Here is an 18301-nt window from a genome sequence, read left to right as displayed (position 1 = left end):
CAACAAAAAAGTTCTAGTTAAGGAAGGCTGCAGGGTTTTAAAATTTTGCAGAAGTTCCCCTATTAATCATTAGTTCCACCACAGCACTTAAAGAAATCGGATGATATAGTGGCTTTGAATCGTGTCCATTCCTCATAAAATCCAATACTATTAACCCACAGATGTTTATCCACAACTTCTCAGGTATAACCTAATGAAGCTGTTGAACCATTCAAATTCATACAAACTAACAAGAAAATTGAAAAAAAAAAAAATTTTTTTAACTGCAGAAATCTAAAATGATGGCAAATAATTTCAATACGTGAGATTTGTTCTTTTAACTTACTTAAGAAAGCTTCATCCTTTAAAAGGTATTTGGAATGCTCAAATACTGTGGAAAGAAGTGATCTTTAAAACCTGTTTGGTAGCAAGTACTAGAGATTTAAAAGTGCTAAGAAAATGGGTGCATTTTTAATGTTTGCGACAGTGGCAAATGCCCCACATAGTCCATAATACTCTAGCCAATAATTAGTGTCAAGCCAAGATGAAGTTTTCTGATTGTGTAAATAAAAGCAACTGGAAATTGGGGTAGACAAACAAAATGTGTCCTTATTTGTGTAACATTTAATAAGCTTCCAGATCTATACTCAACTGATGGTCCAAAAATGATTACAAAAAGTCAATGTACGTAGACAATGACAGATTTTGTTTATAATAGCACTGAAGAAAATGTTCCTACTACAGTTCTTCAACATGCTCCCAACGGCAAAAGTCACTCCATCTTATACCAGGGAACTGAAACCATTCAGGCTTTGTTCAGTGTGATATATCATTTCACTTTCACTGGTTCACTCAAATCTTTTTAGTTTCCCTTTGTGAGAACAATAATGACACTGTGCCACAAAAACTGTGTTAACTTTTTCTTTTTGTCTATCACACAATGTTTGGTGATGCAGGAAATCTCCAAATGGTCAGAAGATTTTACATATCTAAGTAGATGCATGCTAAAATTTACTCAGTCATCGTCTTCATCGTCATCAGATCCAGAACCTGACCCAGATCCTGCACCAGAAGAAGGAGGTGTGCTGAGAATTTCCTCATCGTCAGGAAGCTGGAAATGGAGAATTGTAGATATAAATTAGCAAATTAACCAACCGGGCAGAACACGGATTGTCTTAAAAGCAGAATTCAAATTCATTAACCAGTCTAGGAGCAATATAAAATGAAGAATAATTGCAATGCTGTTCAGGAAGGCCTACTTAGTACCACTATTTCATAAATACCTGTATCTACCAAACACGTTTAGAAATCCTACGAAGTGAAATATGCCTAAATCTCTTCAACATAAACATAAGGACTTGATTTTTTTTAAAGCATCACACCTCTTCATTTTCCGATTCAGATTCTTCCTTTTTCTTCTGTTTCTTTTCTTTCTTTTCCTTCTCTTTCTTGGGCTTCTTCTCTTTTTCTGTCTTGGTTTTCTTTTTAAGTGGTTTATCATCACTGTCTGTGCTTGAGTCCTCAGAGCTGGAGATGAACTCCTTACTTTTGTACTCTCCCCCAGCCCCAGCCTTGCTCTCCTTCTTGGGGCTCTTTGTGCTGCTTGAACTTTTCTTTGGGCTCTTGGACTTCTTGGCCTTTGGACTGTAATCAAACAGGTTATTGATGATCAAACTTAAGCTAATTGATGTGCTTTCAAATTCAATATTTGCAACCTCAGTTACACTCGTTAATTAAGCTTTGGTACATGCTTCTTTTTATTCAAACAATGTTTTTTTAGTAGGGACATGGCTGTAACATTACAACACACCTTTCAGAGTCTTCGTCTTCCTCATCTGCATCTGCTTTGGCTGCTTTGTATGCTTCCATTGCCTTCTCATATTCAGCTTTAGCGGCAGCAGCTTTCTGTTCCCACTCCTGAAATACCAAACACTTTGTTTATAATGATGCTTAAATAGAAAAAAAAAAAAAAAAAAAAAACTGAAAATAATAATTAATGAGACAGATACAAATAAAAACAAAATAAATGAAAATCTGGTTTATTATATAAAATGATATGAGAAAAAAGAACAAGAACATGATGCACATTACGTTATACTACATCACATTTTAAAAGACAGACACTTTGTCTAACACAAATGAACAATATGCTATTCCATTCACCATTCCCTTTCGTTTATAACTTCCATTTCCTTTTCCCCCCCAGCTTACCGTTTTGTCTGTGACTTCCTTCCACATTTCTCCAGCTTTCTTTGATACTTCGGTAATGGATATCCCAGGGTTTTCTCTCTTGATCTGCTCTCTATGCTCATTGAGCCACAGAAAATATGCAGATTGTGGACGTTTGGGAGCATTGGGATCTTTTTTCTCCTTTTTCCTCTTCTTTCTTGGTCCCTCGCGCTAACATAAAACAATGACATTCATATTTATTATTGTTCACAACAGGATATTCAAGTTGATGGAATTTTCCAATTTTTTAATTTTTAAAATCACTTATCTTTAAAACAGAAAACAAAAGTCTTGTTAAAAATTTATCTAGACTTAGAGACTCACCACTGTTTTAGTTTTCATTTCTTTTTTCTCTTTCTTTTTCTTTTCTTTTTTCTCTTTCTTCTTGTCATCATCTCCATCACCCTCTTCATCTCCACTTGATGAAGATGTGAAATCTGTGTCAAATCTGAAAATATAAAGGTTTTTTTTTCACAAATGCTTCTCTCCAGTGATTTGTTACAAAAAATGCACTATGTGTAAACTATATAAACGGTGATGTAAGTCATTTTCATACATGAGGAAAATATAATAAAACTGAACAATTGGGAGAGATTGCCCCAAGCGAATGGTATCATAAAAGACAAGATCACAACAAAACAGACGAGAGGACCTCACACCTCATGCTAATTCTCTTTTTAGATTTTTGCTAAGCAACTGTATACTCTGATCTTTAAATATCGATTAGTAAAATAAATACTTATCTTAAATAAAGTAAACATTAAAAAAAAAAGAGTATTAAAACACACAATAACATATATACTTACTCTTCTGCCACTTCACTTCCACTTTCAGGGGCAACGTAATCATCATCTGTAAATAGAAATTTATCAAAACTGAAATATTAAAAGTGCTCAAAGTCTAACTTGACAATGCCAAATCTGGATATTCATTAATACCCGTCTTTGCATTTGTGTAAAGACAGAAGTAAATGACTTGACGTACCATCCTCATCTTCATCATCATCCTGGTCATCATCTTCTGCCCTTTCTTTTCCTTCTTGTTTCATTCTCTCCAAGTAGACATCATGTTCATCTTCATCCTCACTGTCCAGCAATTCATCATACTTGTCATCAGTCTGAAAAAGTAAAGCACACACACCATGTATTCCCAGTTTTATTACTCATAGCCTATGTGATTGCGACTAGGCAAGAGCAAAATGCCCTATGACAGGGTTTGAGATCAGAGAAACTCCAGAATAATGGAATCACTATAACTTATTCTTCTTGTCAATTTATAACTAATTTTTTCTAGATGTCAGATAAACAAAATACCACAAGTATAGTACATACGAGACCACCTGCTACCTTTTTCAACAATATAGGAATATAGTGGAGCTGGCATTGGTTTAATGTTTGCTTTTATAGAATGTAAGTACATAGGTAAATATAGAATATGTAAGTACAGGGTACTATCCAAGTCTCACATTGAAAAGCATCCTTACATTTTAAATTTTATTGTATTGACATCAAATTCAGGAACATAACAAACAAACCACGTACCATCTTCTTGCTTCCTATGTTCTTCACACCCAGCCCTTTGGAAGTGACAAAGTCATAAAGCTTTCCATACTCATCTCTACAAGAAGTAATTAAACATGTCAGATTCAGTGTTAGTAGTCTTCATAAAAAGATTTTTTGTTCAAAATCCAACATTTTTTTGCTATTAATTTGTTAATATTTTAATCATTTAAATTCATGCTCAAAATCCTTGACAACAATTTATGTATAAACTATGTATAAAGGTAACTGTTGTCTCCTAAAAAGAACAGAGCCTGCTGAACCATCTTCCTATGACCATCTTCTTATTTTGCTATCATTATGCATTTATTTTTCATTTCAGTATATTTATAATATTTTAATACAGTTAAAAAAATGTTACCACATTTCAGCAAAACTTACTTTTCAATATTAACAAATGTGTGGATCGTTCCCGACTTAGTCTCCACCTCAAAATCAAAGGACCTCGTGTTTGCAGCACTCCTAGCAAAGTTCACATTGGCCACTTCATCAAACCTGACATGTATGGGAGGCTTGTGGACAAACATAAAACCTCTCTCCAGAGGGTAGAGAAACCCAGTAGCAGCCTTATAGGAACAGCCTACAGCATGGGTTCCAGAGTGCCTGAGGAAAAGGAATGTGATGTTTAATACACAATGTATATGATGTCCATTTCTTATCCCTATAAAAGATCAGGATCTCTTGTTGGCAGCATAATTTGTCCACTTTTGCATTAAAAACATTTAAAATGGGAGTTACAGCTAACTGAAAGACTGTTTGCACTCGAAAATTTACTTGAATTCAGTAAACCAGTCATATTATCTGATGAGATCTTACTTTGTGTGATATATTTAATTGCTACATATTCCAAAGAAACTTACCCAATAAAGCTGCCAGGCACTGTAATCTTCCTATTCACACAAGCCTTCATAATGCGGCTTACTATCTCATACATTGGTCCAGACATCTCTTTTGTCAGTTTCCCTTCATACTTCTCCTGAATGTCTTCCCTAATTAAGTCAAATGTAATAATGTATAAACTGATTATGTCTGTTTATATCTATTTGATTATATTATATAAATTCATAAATATGTGTTACTTGAAAAATTAAGGAAGAGGTTCCAGATGTATCTCAACCAGGTCAACCCGCGTGAATCAATCATTATACAGAAATTAAATTCAAAGGTCATAAAACAAATTCACTGATAAGATAATATAAACTCACTCTGATAATCCAAGCTCTAAAGATGTCTCCTCGTCTTTGTTGAAAAGTAAAATTAGGAAGGGATATCTAGTCTGACCTTGTCGGATTGGTGGATCCAAACTCACCTGTCAAATTGAAAATTAAAGAAATACTTATAAGCATATAATTATAATATGTTCTAATATAATTATCTATCACACATACATTAAACCAAAATATTCAATAGTTTCCACTGCTGAATATTTTTGAATCTCAACTTCTTTTGAACATGTAATTTTTGTTATATTCATATCCTATCAAAACTAACTAAACAAACCTTACCGCAAAAAACATTTGTCGTCCATCTTTGTGTGGTAACAAAAACAGTCGCAGTACTGTATTATATGGAATCTTGTAATCAAATGTTTTACCATGGAGTTGTAGAAACGTAGGATAAATCTTGATATCATAACGACCCCTGCAAGAGAAACACAATGAAAACATTTGTACAACACTTTGAAGAGTAGACGTAAAAGCAAATAATAAAAATTCATTTTGCTTTATATTATAAATCTAATATTTTACATACACTTTCAAACAACAGTAAAACAAGAGATGATCCCAACATTACCTTGGTGTAAGACATTGAATCTCTTCTACTGTAGCAATAGCAGTTCCAGTTGCCTGGATAATATCTGCCTTTTCTAGGACATTCTGATGGAATTCCTAAAAAAACGAAATCATAATGAAAACAGTCACTTTTGGTAAAAACATTTGCAAAAAATATGGAATTTCATACTATTATCAGTAATATTAAAAGTTAAAAAATGAAACTAAGAGAGTCAAGTGGCTAAAAACTTTGAAACAAGAACTGCTTGAACAGTTCCTGTTATCAAGCTGTCAGCAGAGTAGTCATTATATACTGTCTAACAGGATAGCCTTTGGGGAGTTGTTAACACTCAAAAAGTGCACAACTAGTATCTCTCTAATACACAACCTGCACTTAGGTAATTATCTTTTAAAAACAAATACGGAAAACAACACTTACAGTCACAGGGTCCTTGTCTGGGTTGTCAGAACTCGAAGGAATGTGAAATCGGACTTCCATTAGCGACACAGGTGCATCATCATTCTGATGGAACTCCAATGTCACCTCATTCTTTGATGTTGTTGCATGGGATACATTTGATAAGGGAATCTCAAATGCCAATTTGTCATGAACGCTAAAATGTAAGGAGTTCCCTAAAAAGAAATAAAGCAAAAAATAAATCACCTTGATGTATATCTTACTACATAGAGTTTTGACTCTATGAGATAACAGCCTCCGCAGCATTGATAAAAGACAGACTGGAGGAATAATTTGTTTTGAAAATGCATGCTGACAAAAACATGGCAAACATGCAGCAAAAGAACAGACTGAAGCCACTGCAATACCAGCACTCAAAACCTACCTACGAAGTCTGCAACACCATAATTCCAGCCTCTCACTGACAGGTCTACTTTTTCCAGATCTTTCTGATAATATTTACTTAGGAATGGTGCTAGCTTTTCAAAGTCCTGAATATGAAATGAAAAAAATTGTGTGCAATATCCGATAATGATATGGATAACACTTTCTACATAAAATAAACGGATTCATTTATATTATTTCAATCCAACTGATGTAAAGACAGCACAATTCTTATCAACATTACATAACTAGGCACTCACAGAGTCAAACCAACAATACAATACAATACAAAAAATGTTTTATGAGTAAAAGCAAAAATTTTCAGCTACTTTTCCAAGTTTGGCACAGAAAGATACTAACGAATGAAAATGAAAAAAAGGTCTATATTAGGGGAGTGACTCTTAAAGTATTTAACACTGCACTGCTTGGCTAGTCGAACGGCAAGTGTACCACCCCCTTTTTCAAAATCACTTTAATCGTGCATACCGACTCTTTGAAGCCATCAAATCTATGTATGGATCCATTTTCAAGTCTGAGTTTCAGGCAGTAACCTCTGGCTCTGCACAACCACTGGGCCTTGACTACTTCACTGGACGGAAACTGCTCTACACGACCAGTTTTGATATTCTTGAAAATGACCAAGTTGCTCTGTAGTTTTAAGCGTCCAGGGTTCTGGAAAGAGTTATCATATGGAACATAAAATAAATTAAATGTCAATGAACTGAGGTGGTGTTTACAAGACTGTATTTCCAGCATTGTACCAAGTATGAGTCAGGGTTAACATATGGACTCCTAAAATCAGTGAATTCCCTGGTCCTGGCTGAAGCATTGAGTTACATCAAAAGTCGTCATGCATTCTTAAACCAAATTAAAGTACATGAACTGAAACTGATTTGAGTAGCTACAACATTCATCCAAATACATGATGTGTCGTAAAAAAAGATCGCTTCTTAATTTTTAATTCAAACACTACAAACCAATGTTTTACTAAAATGTTGGTCGGGGCAAACGTGAACATGTAACGTTACACGAACAATGTGCATGCAGTTACTAGTATTACTAGTAGTAGTGCAGCATGCGACTCGAAATGATCCTTGCCGGCCTTCTCGTAAATTACGAATATAAAAACCACCTTGTAAACAACTTAACTTACCATAGCCCCCCGAACCTCCTGAAGAGCATCGGGATATTCCAGAACATCACTCATTTCCAGATATTCGACTATATACCGTACTTCTATGTTACTGCTTCGTGAAAAACATTCGCCTCTCAAAATGGCGGGAATAGGCTCATGCAAGAGGTGAAGTTAAAATTGGTCAAAATTGTTACAAATATCATTAATGGATTTTAATTATGATCCTTAAAACGTAATTGGTGCATTGTATCATCAACGCGAAAAACCTATTAGAATAATGATTGAATGGTTCATTCTTGTTTCAAAAATATTACAGTATTATGGTTGCGTCTTGGACAAAAATATTCACCGATGTAGCAATTGAAAATGAGTTATTTATTTAGAGAGATTCTTTAGTCCAATTAAAAAATATATATTTTATAGTTTAAAAGAACATTGAAAAGTGTAGGTTGTGAGAAGGCTATTAGATGTCAGATTTTCAGCTTCTCATCTGCATATTAAACTGACCCTAACTCTAAGAGGTGCTGCCGCGGGGCTACTGGATTGATTAGCTAGTAGCAGGAAATGTCGTCAAAGAGAATAGGTTAAGGACAGACTTTTAAATAGAATTTGTAAAGTCGGCAGAGGGCAGCAAGACAAAATAGGCCTATGCAAAACGAATAGACCCCCCCCCCCCCTTAATGCCATGAACTGGTAGGCTGGCGTGTGTGAGCGATTAGCTACAAGCCCTCCAGGTAGGCCTACTAGCCTATTCTGCTAAAATGACGTTTGTAGGCTACTTTCATTCTTTCCGACACGAAATAAACTTAAAGTTTAACGTACGTAGGCCTCCTGTATTGGTATTGTAGAATAAGGGCTTAATAAGGCTTTCAACTTGTCCGAGATTTTTGGAAATATTATTATTATTATTTATTATTATATTTTTGTTATCCCTCACCCATCTTGTTGCCCATTAATCCGATGATGAGAGACGTATATTATTACTGTCCGCTATTCGGTGAACATATTGAGACCGGTAGACTACGGAGCGTTTATACGCTGTTTACATAATCCAATCAATCTTTTATTACCATTACAATTTGAATCTGCTATTCTATACTAAAGTCCACCTAAGTGATGGAATTAATTCTATACCGAAAGTCTCGTTGGAAACATACAAAAATTATCATGAATTATTATATAAAATGTGGTAGGGCCTTCATGTAAACGCATGTGTTCTTGTGGACATTAATGCAAACACCAACACCATATGATTTCACATGTAGGGCATTTTCAAATTTTACGAATTCAGAATAAAGAAAAGGCACATCCTCCTCTGTTTGCTGCATTTACTTCCTACAAAACTGACTATATACAACAATTAAATAAATCTTCATAATTAGTACAAACTGTAGACAAAAAATTCTGCGTAGCTTGAACCGCATCATTCAGCTTGCCCTCATGGAAACTGGCGACCTAGTTAAACCTGGTGTATACGTGATCAAAACAAAAATAGCTATATAATATTGATATTGAAAGTCGCTGCATGTGATCTGATTTTCAGGCTCAGTCTAGACGACGCGGAGATCTGGAGCCGGCAACATGGACGCAGCGAAAGCAAGACCGTTAGACGCATCTTCTGTCGACAGTGGACAAAACCAGGAAAACGAAGAAATGTTATATAATCGACGCCCTACATCATCAAGCTCGTCATCTCGTGCCAGCTACCACCCGGAAGGACAAGGTATTGTTCGAGGGAACAGGCGGTTTAGATCAGTCACTGATCAGTGGTTGCTTGGTCTCTCTCTCTCTCTCTCTCCACTATGCTCCAAACTTTATATCCAACACAATTTATCGATATTCGCTAAAGCACATGCCATATCAACGAGCTTTCTCTGTCTGTCTCAGAGGTCCACACAGGCGGTCTGGATCAGTCGCTGATCTGTGGTGGTTTGGTCTCTCTCTCTCTCTCTTATCTTTCTCTCTTTCCACTATGCTCCAAAATTTATCGATATTCGCTAAAACACATGCCATATCAACGAGTTTTCTGTTTCACAGAGTTCCACCTTAAGTGCCACAAATGCAAGGCGACCCTAACCAAAACCCGTGTTGTCATTTCTGTGGATGATCTCCGGGCTGAGGGCGTGGCCCTCGAGTACGAGCAGGAACAGGGGAGGGATGTGGAAATATGTTTGACAGACGTTCACGTGTATTGTTTGCCCGTGAAAACCTTCTACGACCCAGACGAAAGTAAGTAATGTTTAAAAAACTTTTTCGTGATCTGTAACCTATATCTCAAGTTAAGATACGTGTGTTAAGATACTTCATGGTATATTACCACTTCATAGGATAAGAATTACTACTTCATGATAGACTTCATAGTATATTACCACTTCATAGGATAAGCATTACTAGACGATGTTTGTAGTGGGGGTGATTGAGTAGGGAATTATGTAAACGTATTCGTGGCCAGTAAAATTGATACGATAGAAAAAGGAAAATTTAAAAAGACACCTTAGGCAAGTTCATAAAAATGCACGTGCCACCATTTAAAATATGCTTACCACCTTGGTGTAAATATGCCACATGTTATACATGTATAAGAGTCAATCTAAGAGATTTTGTAACGTTCAAGGTCGTGGCAGCTTTTCGGGGGAAAAAAACAGATGTATTTTTCTGCTTTCGCTTTGCATCTCTCTGTTTGCAAGAGGACCATTTACGTCAATAGCACCACTAATAGGGGCCTACTGGTGTTGAGCATGTTATCGAAGATCAAAAACAACAAGAGCAAAAATGAAATAAATGATAATTTTAATGTGACGTGAAAAAACAACTGTACACAAATGTTGAATAAAGAGATATAAATGGAAAATTGATGTTGTCACTGAGCTGTGGGCTGGTAGATCGTGTCGCTGTCGGGTCGTGATCCTTTGGCTGCTGAGACTAGGTACTTCTGAGCCGACGAATGGTAGATCGTGCTGTGGGCTGCTGAGACTAGGTACTGCTGAGCCGAGGAACGGTAGATCGTGCTGCTGCTGCTGTCGTCGTTGAACCGTGACCGGTAAATAGTATCGAGGAACGGTAGATCATGCCGTGGGCTGCTGAGACGAGGTACTGCTGAGCCGAGGGACGGTACATCGTGCCGCTGCTGGACCCGTAGACGCTACTGTGGAAGAGTAGACTGAGCAGTAAAACTGCCCAGCTTATATATATATATATATATATATATATATATATATGTTGCAGGTAAAAATCGTTCTGCTTCGGAAGAGTTCATAAAAAAGGAGGGGGCTTAGGTAAACCGTCGCTGGCAACTGGTTTTGTTATCCCTGTATAAGCGTAGCCTTGCTTTTATCTGGTATATTATTTTTTGTTTGTTTGTTTCTGACCCACTTTTCTTTTTAGGGTGCAAGCGCGATATTGTGTGCGTAAAGGAAAACTGCAACGTACACATGGAAAAAAAGGTAAAGCTAAATATTAGATTGGATAAATCAAGAAAGAAGTGCCACCCAATCCACTCCCCCTCCCCTCGCCCCCAAAAATCCCGGAAAATTGGATAATATCACTTTAAAAAACGTACTTAGGAGGGCTCAGAATCTATTTTTTCCACTTGAAAAATGGGGTTAGGATGACTCTGTCATTATCAAGCGGAACCTGCATGGATAAGCCATTTCACACCCCATACTATATGTTATCTTGGTCTATATTATTCTAGCAACTGATTTGGTTATAAAAAGAAACTAAAATCGTTTATGTATATTTTATTTGCCATTCTCTAGAATTACAGTATATCGTGATGATGTAATTGTTGTCTGTGCGTCTATTCTAAATTCCCATGATAGTGGACGTATCAACGATAACAACTTTTACAGACGCGGACCAAACTGATGTGGTTCCAGCATTACGTCAGGTCGAAATGCTACTGTTGCAAATGCAAAACGCAAGTTGGGAGGTAAATATCTAAAACGGCGGAAAACTGTTCATCGAACATCTCAAATTAGATACTTTGTTAGACTTATTGTATATGGAACAGTTCTAATACTTCTTGAAATTAAAATTTAACTAGTGAGAAGTAGACGTGAACGCCCTTTTTCTAATATTCTACAAGTAGATCGCTTGTAAATGAAGACAATTGTAAAAGAAAACTTTCTGTAGACACAGTGTATCCAGGGCCGTAGCCTCCGGGGGGGCAGGGGGGCAGCTGCCCCCCCTGGGATTTGAGGTGCAAAAAAAATAATCGCAAAGGTAAAAAAAAAAATTGCAAAGTTGGTATCAATTCTGTGGCCACCAGACAATCATTCAACAATCTGTTTACAAAGTTGTACTGTTTTTAGCCAACTCAGTTCATGCCAAAAAAATTTAATTGGCGTGTTGTGTTGAAAAAATGACTGTACTTATGGCAAAATGAACCCACAATTTCTGACTTCTGATTGAGCAATAAATAACATGCAGTTAATATGCACCAGAATGCAGTATTATACATACAGTTTTTAAAAATGTCCCCCTCCCACCCCCCCTCGGGGGCTTTGCCCCCTCGTGTCCGCTTACTGCCCCCCTGGCATTTTGCTCAGGCCACGGCCCTGGTATCTGTTAACTCAAAACTATGAAATAGATAAAGATTTAAATGATGAATAGGGATTGGTGACATCTTATCTTATTTATTTATTTATAACCAAAGCGTTTAATTGTTCAAATATATGAGAAATGTTCCCACAAAGAGATAGAAATTCTTCATGTTTTATGTTTTTCAATCAATTTCACAGTTTCTACAAGCCAAAAGACGAGTCATTCAACCTCCCAACGTTTTACGGTCTCATGCTTGAAAAGCTGGACGGAAAGCACCAGAAAGGTACTATACTGTTAAAGATATTTAATATTTAAGAGTTACGTGTACCTTTAAAAACGTATTTTTCCACTTTTGCTTTGCAACTCTCTGTTGACAAGGGCACCTTTAACTTCGATAACACCACACTACACGGGTATATTGGGTTTTTACCACTAGTTCGAAGCTATCATTATGTAAACGTAAATGAAGCTTGTTTTTATCTGGTACATTATACCTTTTTTAATTGACTCACTTCATCCTTTTAGTGATTAAGTGCCATGAATATTGGATTTTTTTCACTGGTGTGAAAGCTATCACTATGTAAAGCGTTACAATAATCTTGATTTTTTCTGATACATTTTAGGCCTACCTTTATATTTACTCACTTCATCCTATAGAGATTAAGTGCCATAAATGTACTACACTGTTAAGGCGTCAAGGATATTAATGAAAAAGTCCAAAATTAATGCAGCTAATTTAATTTCCTATTTTAATAAAACTAAAGGATAGTCTACCAAACAAAACAATTTTCCAAAGCTTGTAGTCGCAGTGTAACACGAGTGACGTAATATCAGCGTTTTGGGACTATAATTGTCATTTTTTAATCAAGGTTTTCTTTTAAGCAAGAAGCCCTATAAATACGATTGAAAGAGCTATCTAAAGTTGTAAAGTTGTCATTCTTTGCTAGTGGTGCACTGCGGGGGGGGGGGGGGGGGGGGGGGGGGGGGGGAAGGAGGGGGGGATGGCATAACAAGAATGTAATCTAAATTTAGATAGCCGACCAAATTCTCAAGACGTCGTTGTGTATGTCTCAATAACAAATCAAAGAAGCTGCATGAGCAAGGACGGTGCTGTTATAAAAGAAAAATAAGAGAAAAGCAGAAAATATATCGAAATTACCGTAAAAATGGCGTCCATTTTTGTGGAATTCCGACCCTACCTCTTTTTAGGAATAGTTTGTTTAGGTTTTGAATGGATTATTGAAGCAGGAAAAACACCTACTACAAGGCGATATAATAAACAGAATGTGCAAATGGTTATTTAAATAAAAATTTATTTGAAGTCACTGAAAAATGATCACAAAATTACCGTAACTAACGTTACATGCCGTGTCCCAGCCCAATGAAAAATTAATCTAATCCTATCTCTCCGTATTAAAACTCCATAAAAGTCCATGCTAATATCAGTTTTAAATGCCGCGTGAAAATTATACATCGATAGCGATCTGCATACTGACCTGCTTCCATACTCACTGACTGATGACGTCTCACACACGAATGGCTTCTTTTTGCACACTGAAAAGCCAGCTCAAACTGGTAAACTGGCGCGTGTCCCATTCTAATAACATGTAATGCAGCGCCGCTGTCGAGATCGGATGCAGGGCACAGGTGTAATTCCCTCGATTTAACCGACACAGGACTGTTTATAGAGATCTTCTTTGTATGAAGGTGAGCAGTACTGAGTTTCGTTTCATTTTTCTTCAATTGTTTCAACATAGACCTCTATATATGTATTGATTGATTCTTACCATTCGATTAGTAGGGACGTGACTTTGTCTGAACTTTCGTTTTCGTCAGTGTCCCATGGTAACGCGGTGACACCTTATTCATGTTCTCTTGTTCTCGAAAACTCAATCATCGATATTGGATGGCATTTTTTAGTTTTGTCTTAAATTAAGATGCTACACTGTGTTCAGTGCGTTTAAAATTTAACCGCCTGAAAAAACGGCAATGGATTTCTCGCAACACTAGCATTAGAGAGACACATGTACAATGAAGCACCGAATATGGGTGAAGAAAATGTGTCCCAGTAATGAGTGTTTGCCACTCATAATGCACTGTACTTTGTTTGAATAAGCAATAAACTATTTGTAATCTTAGGTTCCCTATTGTTCGTTATCAGAGTAAACGGATTCCTTGTATGATTTTTTTCAGAATCCCAAGAGTGGATGCTTTGGTAGAGCGCATGTGGATTGAATTCTTCAAAACCAGTTTTAAAGCATTGAGACAACACCCCTTATGATTTAAACTAAAACTGAAAACATTCCATTAGACCTCCATTAGTTTGTGCCAAATATATCTCCCAGTGTAGAGTGTCTTGGATTTGGTGGGTATAGCTGTTCAACTCTCCTGTGTGTCTTAACAAGGCCATCTGCTGTTTCCTTTTTTATGAAATGATTAACTGTGATGGTGTAGCTATCACGTTGCAAAATTACAGCTTCCCAGAGAACGTTTTAAATTTTTGGTCAAATTCAACATTTTGTAACCACTAGCAAAAAATGGCAGAAAGGTTAGCACAAAAACCAGTAAACTGATTCTGGATTTTCTCTTATTATTTTTACTTTTGATTTTATTTCGATAAAACGTGAATTTCACGAAATATATATGGACCGTCCATTTTCAGTATTAATAACTTCAAAAATAAATGGTCAATCAAAAATTCAAGGTACAGTTGACTAGAAATTATACTGAAACACAGCCACATCAAATTTCATGTCAATCTGACAGTTAAATAATGAGATATGGTGGTTGAAGTCTAGACTATGTTAATCATCTTCAAAGCAGAGAAATCGCTTGTAATCCATTTGACGCAGGTAATTGGGCTAATTTAGCAAATTAATTGCACTTCCACCTTACCTGTCATCATCTAATTGATCGGGGAGATCTATACACCATTACATGTTAAAATTGGGGTGTTTGTCTAGATGTCAGAAAATCTTACTTTTGTACGCAAACTTATTCGCCCCAAGAAAGCCGCTCTTCCCTGAGAAATGATTGACAGCTGAGTAGGCCTACCTACTCTTGTTTCACTGACTTGATTAATTATAATTATGCATATACAGACTCCTAATTATGCATAGGAGTCTGTGCACTGTCTTGTAAGTGTCTAAGGAAGCGCGAGCAAACAAAAAGCAAATTATTTGAGGTGCAAGCAGAGGACAATGCCACCCGTCGTGCGTGGACGCCCCCATAGTAACGGTGCTTGACAACGGAGGCGGAGCCTACAGGCTGCCACGCATACCAGTCAGGACAGGTAGAAAAACTCGTCCTAATGTACATTTTTTAAACTTAATTCAGTATAAGATCCAATATTGATTATTTCTAACATATAAAAATCCAAAAGATCGAGTTTTAGACGTATTTGTAATATCCTTGACGCCTTACGAGGTACTCGTTCTATTCCACAAACTTCGCTTTGTATTTGACCCTGTTATATTCTCTTAAAATGTAGCCATAAGACATACAAGCTGTATAAATGTATAAACAAATTTTGTGAGGTTGCAATAAGAACGAAAAGGGCAAACTGTGAGGTTAAAAAGCGTTTATAAAACCGTTGCCAAACATAAAGAAATGATTTGTTGTAAAGCAAATGACTCACTTTCACGAATCGCAGATAATAATTACAACGGAACCAAACAAGTAAAAGGATAGGGAAATATTGAATGTAAGTTAAATTTATTTAAGAGTCATCGAGTGTAGAAATTGTTTTGGTGGTAGGAAAAGATGGAACTTGTCAAAGTTATACATAGTTAGATCTGATTGGTTAATTTCTCAATAGATTTCTAACACGTGTGAAACACATGCAAACTAAGGATGGATATGGTCCTAGCATGAGTAATTCAAATAATATTTAAATATTTTAAATTGAAAACAAGTCTTCTAGAAATTACCTAATAAGGAAATGTTGTACGGTGGTTTGCAACATGAGAATGGAAAATTCCTTGTAATCACGCAAAAACAATGGAAAGAAAACAAGTAAACGCATGATCAGTATGGATAAATAGAGTAAAACTTTTTATGAAATTTTATGAAAAGTCGGTGAAAAAGCGTTCGAAAGCTCTCCAGACTGTTGTCTTTCCTTCACTATAACAGATTGTTAAAATGATGGTTCAGTCAAACAAATCCCTGATACCATATTTAGCCCAAAATATATGATCAAAATTGGAGATTAAGAGGCTACCAAGTTCTATACTGAGTTGGGATCGTGAGATGCAAATTTTATTTTTTAGTCATTCAATGACCTAGAAGTATGAGGATTTCAAGTCTGTGAAAAACCTAGAACTGGTGTTTTAACCATAGGCCTATTGTTTACGATCTATTAAATACTGACTGAAATTGATGGAAATTGGGGGTGGGAGCAGATTCTCGAAAGAATACCATAAAAGTTCTTGAATTTCCATGTAGATGAGTAGCCCGTGTTACAAGGGCAGCAAAATCAATTTAGACGTTTTTATAAAATTTCAAGCCCATTCAAATACTACCCTCTACCAGAGCGAGTGATAGATTTTTTACAGATATTCACATGTCTCTAGCTAGATAGATGGTGATTTAGGGCTGAACTCACCCTGTTGAGGAACCTCAAGGCTGATTACATGGCTGATAATTGTTTGCATAACTGCTCAGGCACTGCCACTTAGCAGGTCCAGTCTAAGGCTGTATTCCCAGAGCTTTTAGATCGATCTATCCCCGCGGGGAGTCTCACTAGATTAATGTCAGATAATCTGGCTTAAATGTCCGTCCCGCCTACTACAAGCTGTAAGGGGGTAATTAACTTTCGTGTCCGCCCGGCTGACAGCTATTTAGCGTGAACCCCCAGGGAGTTAGGTCGATCTAAAGTAGATCGATCTAATCTCTGGAAATGGGGTCTTAGTCTGCGTGACAGCAATCGAGACAGTTAATTACTCTGACTTCAATCACTTGCTCTTCTGTGACAGATAAAAAGCCTTAGACTGGTTGCGTAATGAGCAGTTATCACATCGTTGTGAGCAAGAGCAAGTACAAAGCCTTTGGCGCGCGCGCAGAGATAATTGTTTCCACATGGGATTCCTCAACAGGGTGAGTTCAGCCCTAAATGACCATCTATCTAGCTAGAGACATATCTGTGAATATCTGTAAAAAAATCTATCACTCGCCCTGGTAGAGGGTATTCAAATATAGGGCCGAAATTTTGTTGGAATTTTATTTGACAGAGTTTGAAAGTTTACTGTAAACACCGAAAAATTAATATATACAGATACATGTATATATTGCCAAACTAATTTATTTGAACGACATTGCTAAAAGTCATCACATAACGATTTTTTAAATTTTAAAATGAAAATATTGAAAATTAAAAACTTGTAGGGTGGATTGAGGATACGGAAAAAAGTATCTAGTTTAGCAGGAGAGTGCTATGAATTGTTTATTATTGGTCAAAGGTAGGTCGCTAAAGAAAACCGAGAAAATATGTTTTAATGCACTTGTGTTGTTCTGATATGCATGCACAGTATGGTAATGTTTTTTAGACTAAAGATAAGAAACATTGATTTTCATTCAAAGAAAATCAATATGAACTTTTTATTTTGCCGTCTAGATGCATTTTGGATTTTCTAGTTTTATTGTAAATTCGTACATAAATTTTTAACACATGGACTTTGCCACTATCTTTAATATACACGTATGTTGTATTATAGAAAACATAACACTTCGATATCTTGACACTATTACATGTATGTCATAAAATGGTTCATATTTTATCAACATTATCTTTGTGTATTTTATTCAATTATTTATTTATTCATTTGCAATGCTCTCAAAGAGTTGTACCTAAAATGCCGCCGATGTCAACACAGAGTGTCATGGAGGAGCAACATAATAAATTTGAGAGAGCACGTGTCTTTTGGAACTGGATTTCACGGGTCGGAAGACATTCATCTTTTCGAGGAAAAAGTCCATACGCAAGTTCACAGTTTCAAGGATGAAAAAAGTAAGTGGTATGGAACGGGGGGGGGGGGGGGGGGATAAGGCCGCATTCAGAAAAGTGGATTAACTTGTCCGAGGATCAAATATGGCGACCCACTAAAAAGCTTGTAGTCTTATCCGTTAGTAGACACGTGGGGAAGTATTCAAGCGGGTCGGCTTACTCAGGCTGTTCTACCTTCTCTAAGTTAGCGGACCCAAAAGTAAATACTTTGGGACATTTGGGATATATAACACTCAAAAA

At 36.4% G+C, this 18301-nt stretch overlaps 2 protein-coding genes across 4 annotated transcripts in view; one reads left to right on the top strand and one right to left on the bottom strand.

Moving 5' to 3' along the window:
• Positions 1-585: 585 nt before the first annotated feature.
• Positions 586-7701, bottom strand: LOC106161692 (FACT complex subunit SSRP1). 2 transcript variants are annotated; one of them, XM_086999930.1, is made up of 17 exons: positions 7534-7701; positions 6867-7052; positions 6382-6487; positions 5979-6172; positions 5562-5656; positions 5268-5408; positions 4973-5071; positions 4628-4756; positions 4149-4370; positions 3750-3825; positions 3193-3325; positions 3015-3060; positions 2533-2656; positions 2191-2379; positions 1790-1896; positions 1362-1623; positions 586-1090 (listed from the first exon to the last, which is right to left on the bottom strand). In XM_086999930.1, the coding sequence occupies exons 1-17, from the start codon at positions 7585-7587 to the stop codon at positions 995-997; spliced, it is 2259 nt and encodes a 752-aa protein (XP_086856056.1). In that variant the 5' UTR covers positions 7588-7701; the 3' UTR covers positions 586-994. The 2 variants fall into 2 exon arrangements, with proteins under 2 accessions (XP_086856056.1, XP_086856054.1); XM_086999928.1 differs by having other exon boundaries at positions 4973-5076; positions 5273-5408.
• A 1135-nt stretch (positions 7702-8836) lies between these two features.
• Positions 8837-18301, top strand: part of LOC106166806 (uncharacterized) — a 52998-nt gene continuing 43533 nt past the window's right edge. For both annotated transcript variants that reach the window (XR_015331642.1, XM_086998590.1), the window contains exons 1-6: positions 8837-9238; positions 9553-9744; positions 10900-10958; positions 11367-11446; positions 12258-12343; positions 17897-18064. Coding sequence is in view for 1 of the 2 variants with exons in the window: in XM_086998590.1 (XP_086854716.1) it covers positions 9097-9238; positions 9553-9744; positions 10900-10958; positions 11367-11446; positions 12258-12343; positions 17897-18064 (727 nt within the window). In the remaining variant the exon portion in view is untranslated. The remainder of the gene's footprint in view (positions 9239-9552; positions 9745-10899; positions 10959-11366; positions 11447-12257; positions 12344-17896; positions 18065-18301) is intronic.

Source organism: Lingula anatina, chromosome 1 (assembly GCF_051362555.1).
Source record: "Lingula anatina isolate TDL-2025a chromosome 1, LinAna3.0, whole genome shotgun sequence".
NCBI lineage: Eukaryota > Metazoa > Brachiopoda > Lingulata > Lingulida > Lingulidae > Lingula > Lingula anatina.
Note: the sequence above shows the minus strand (reverse complement) of the source record. Positions and strands in the feature narration are given on the sequence as shown.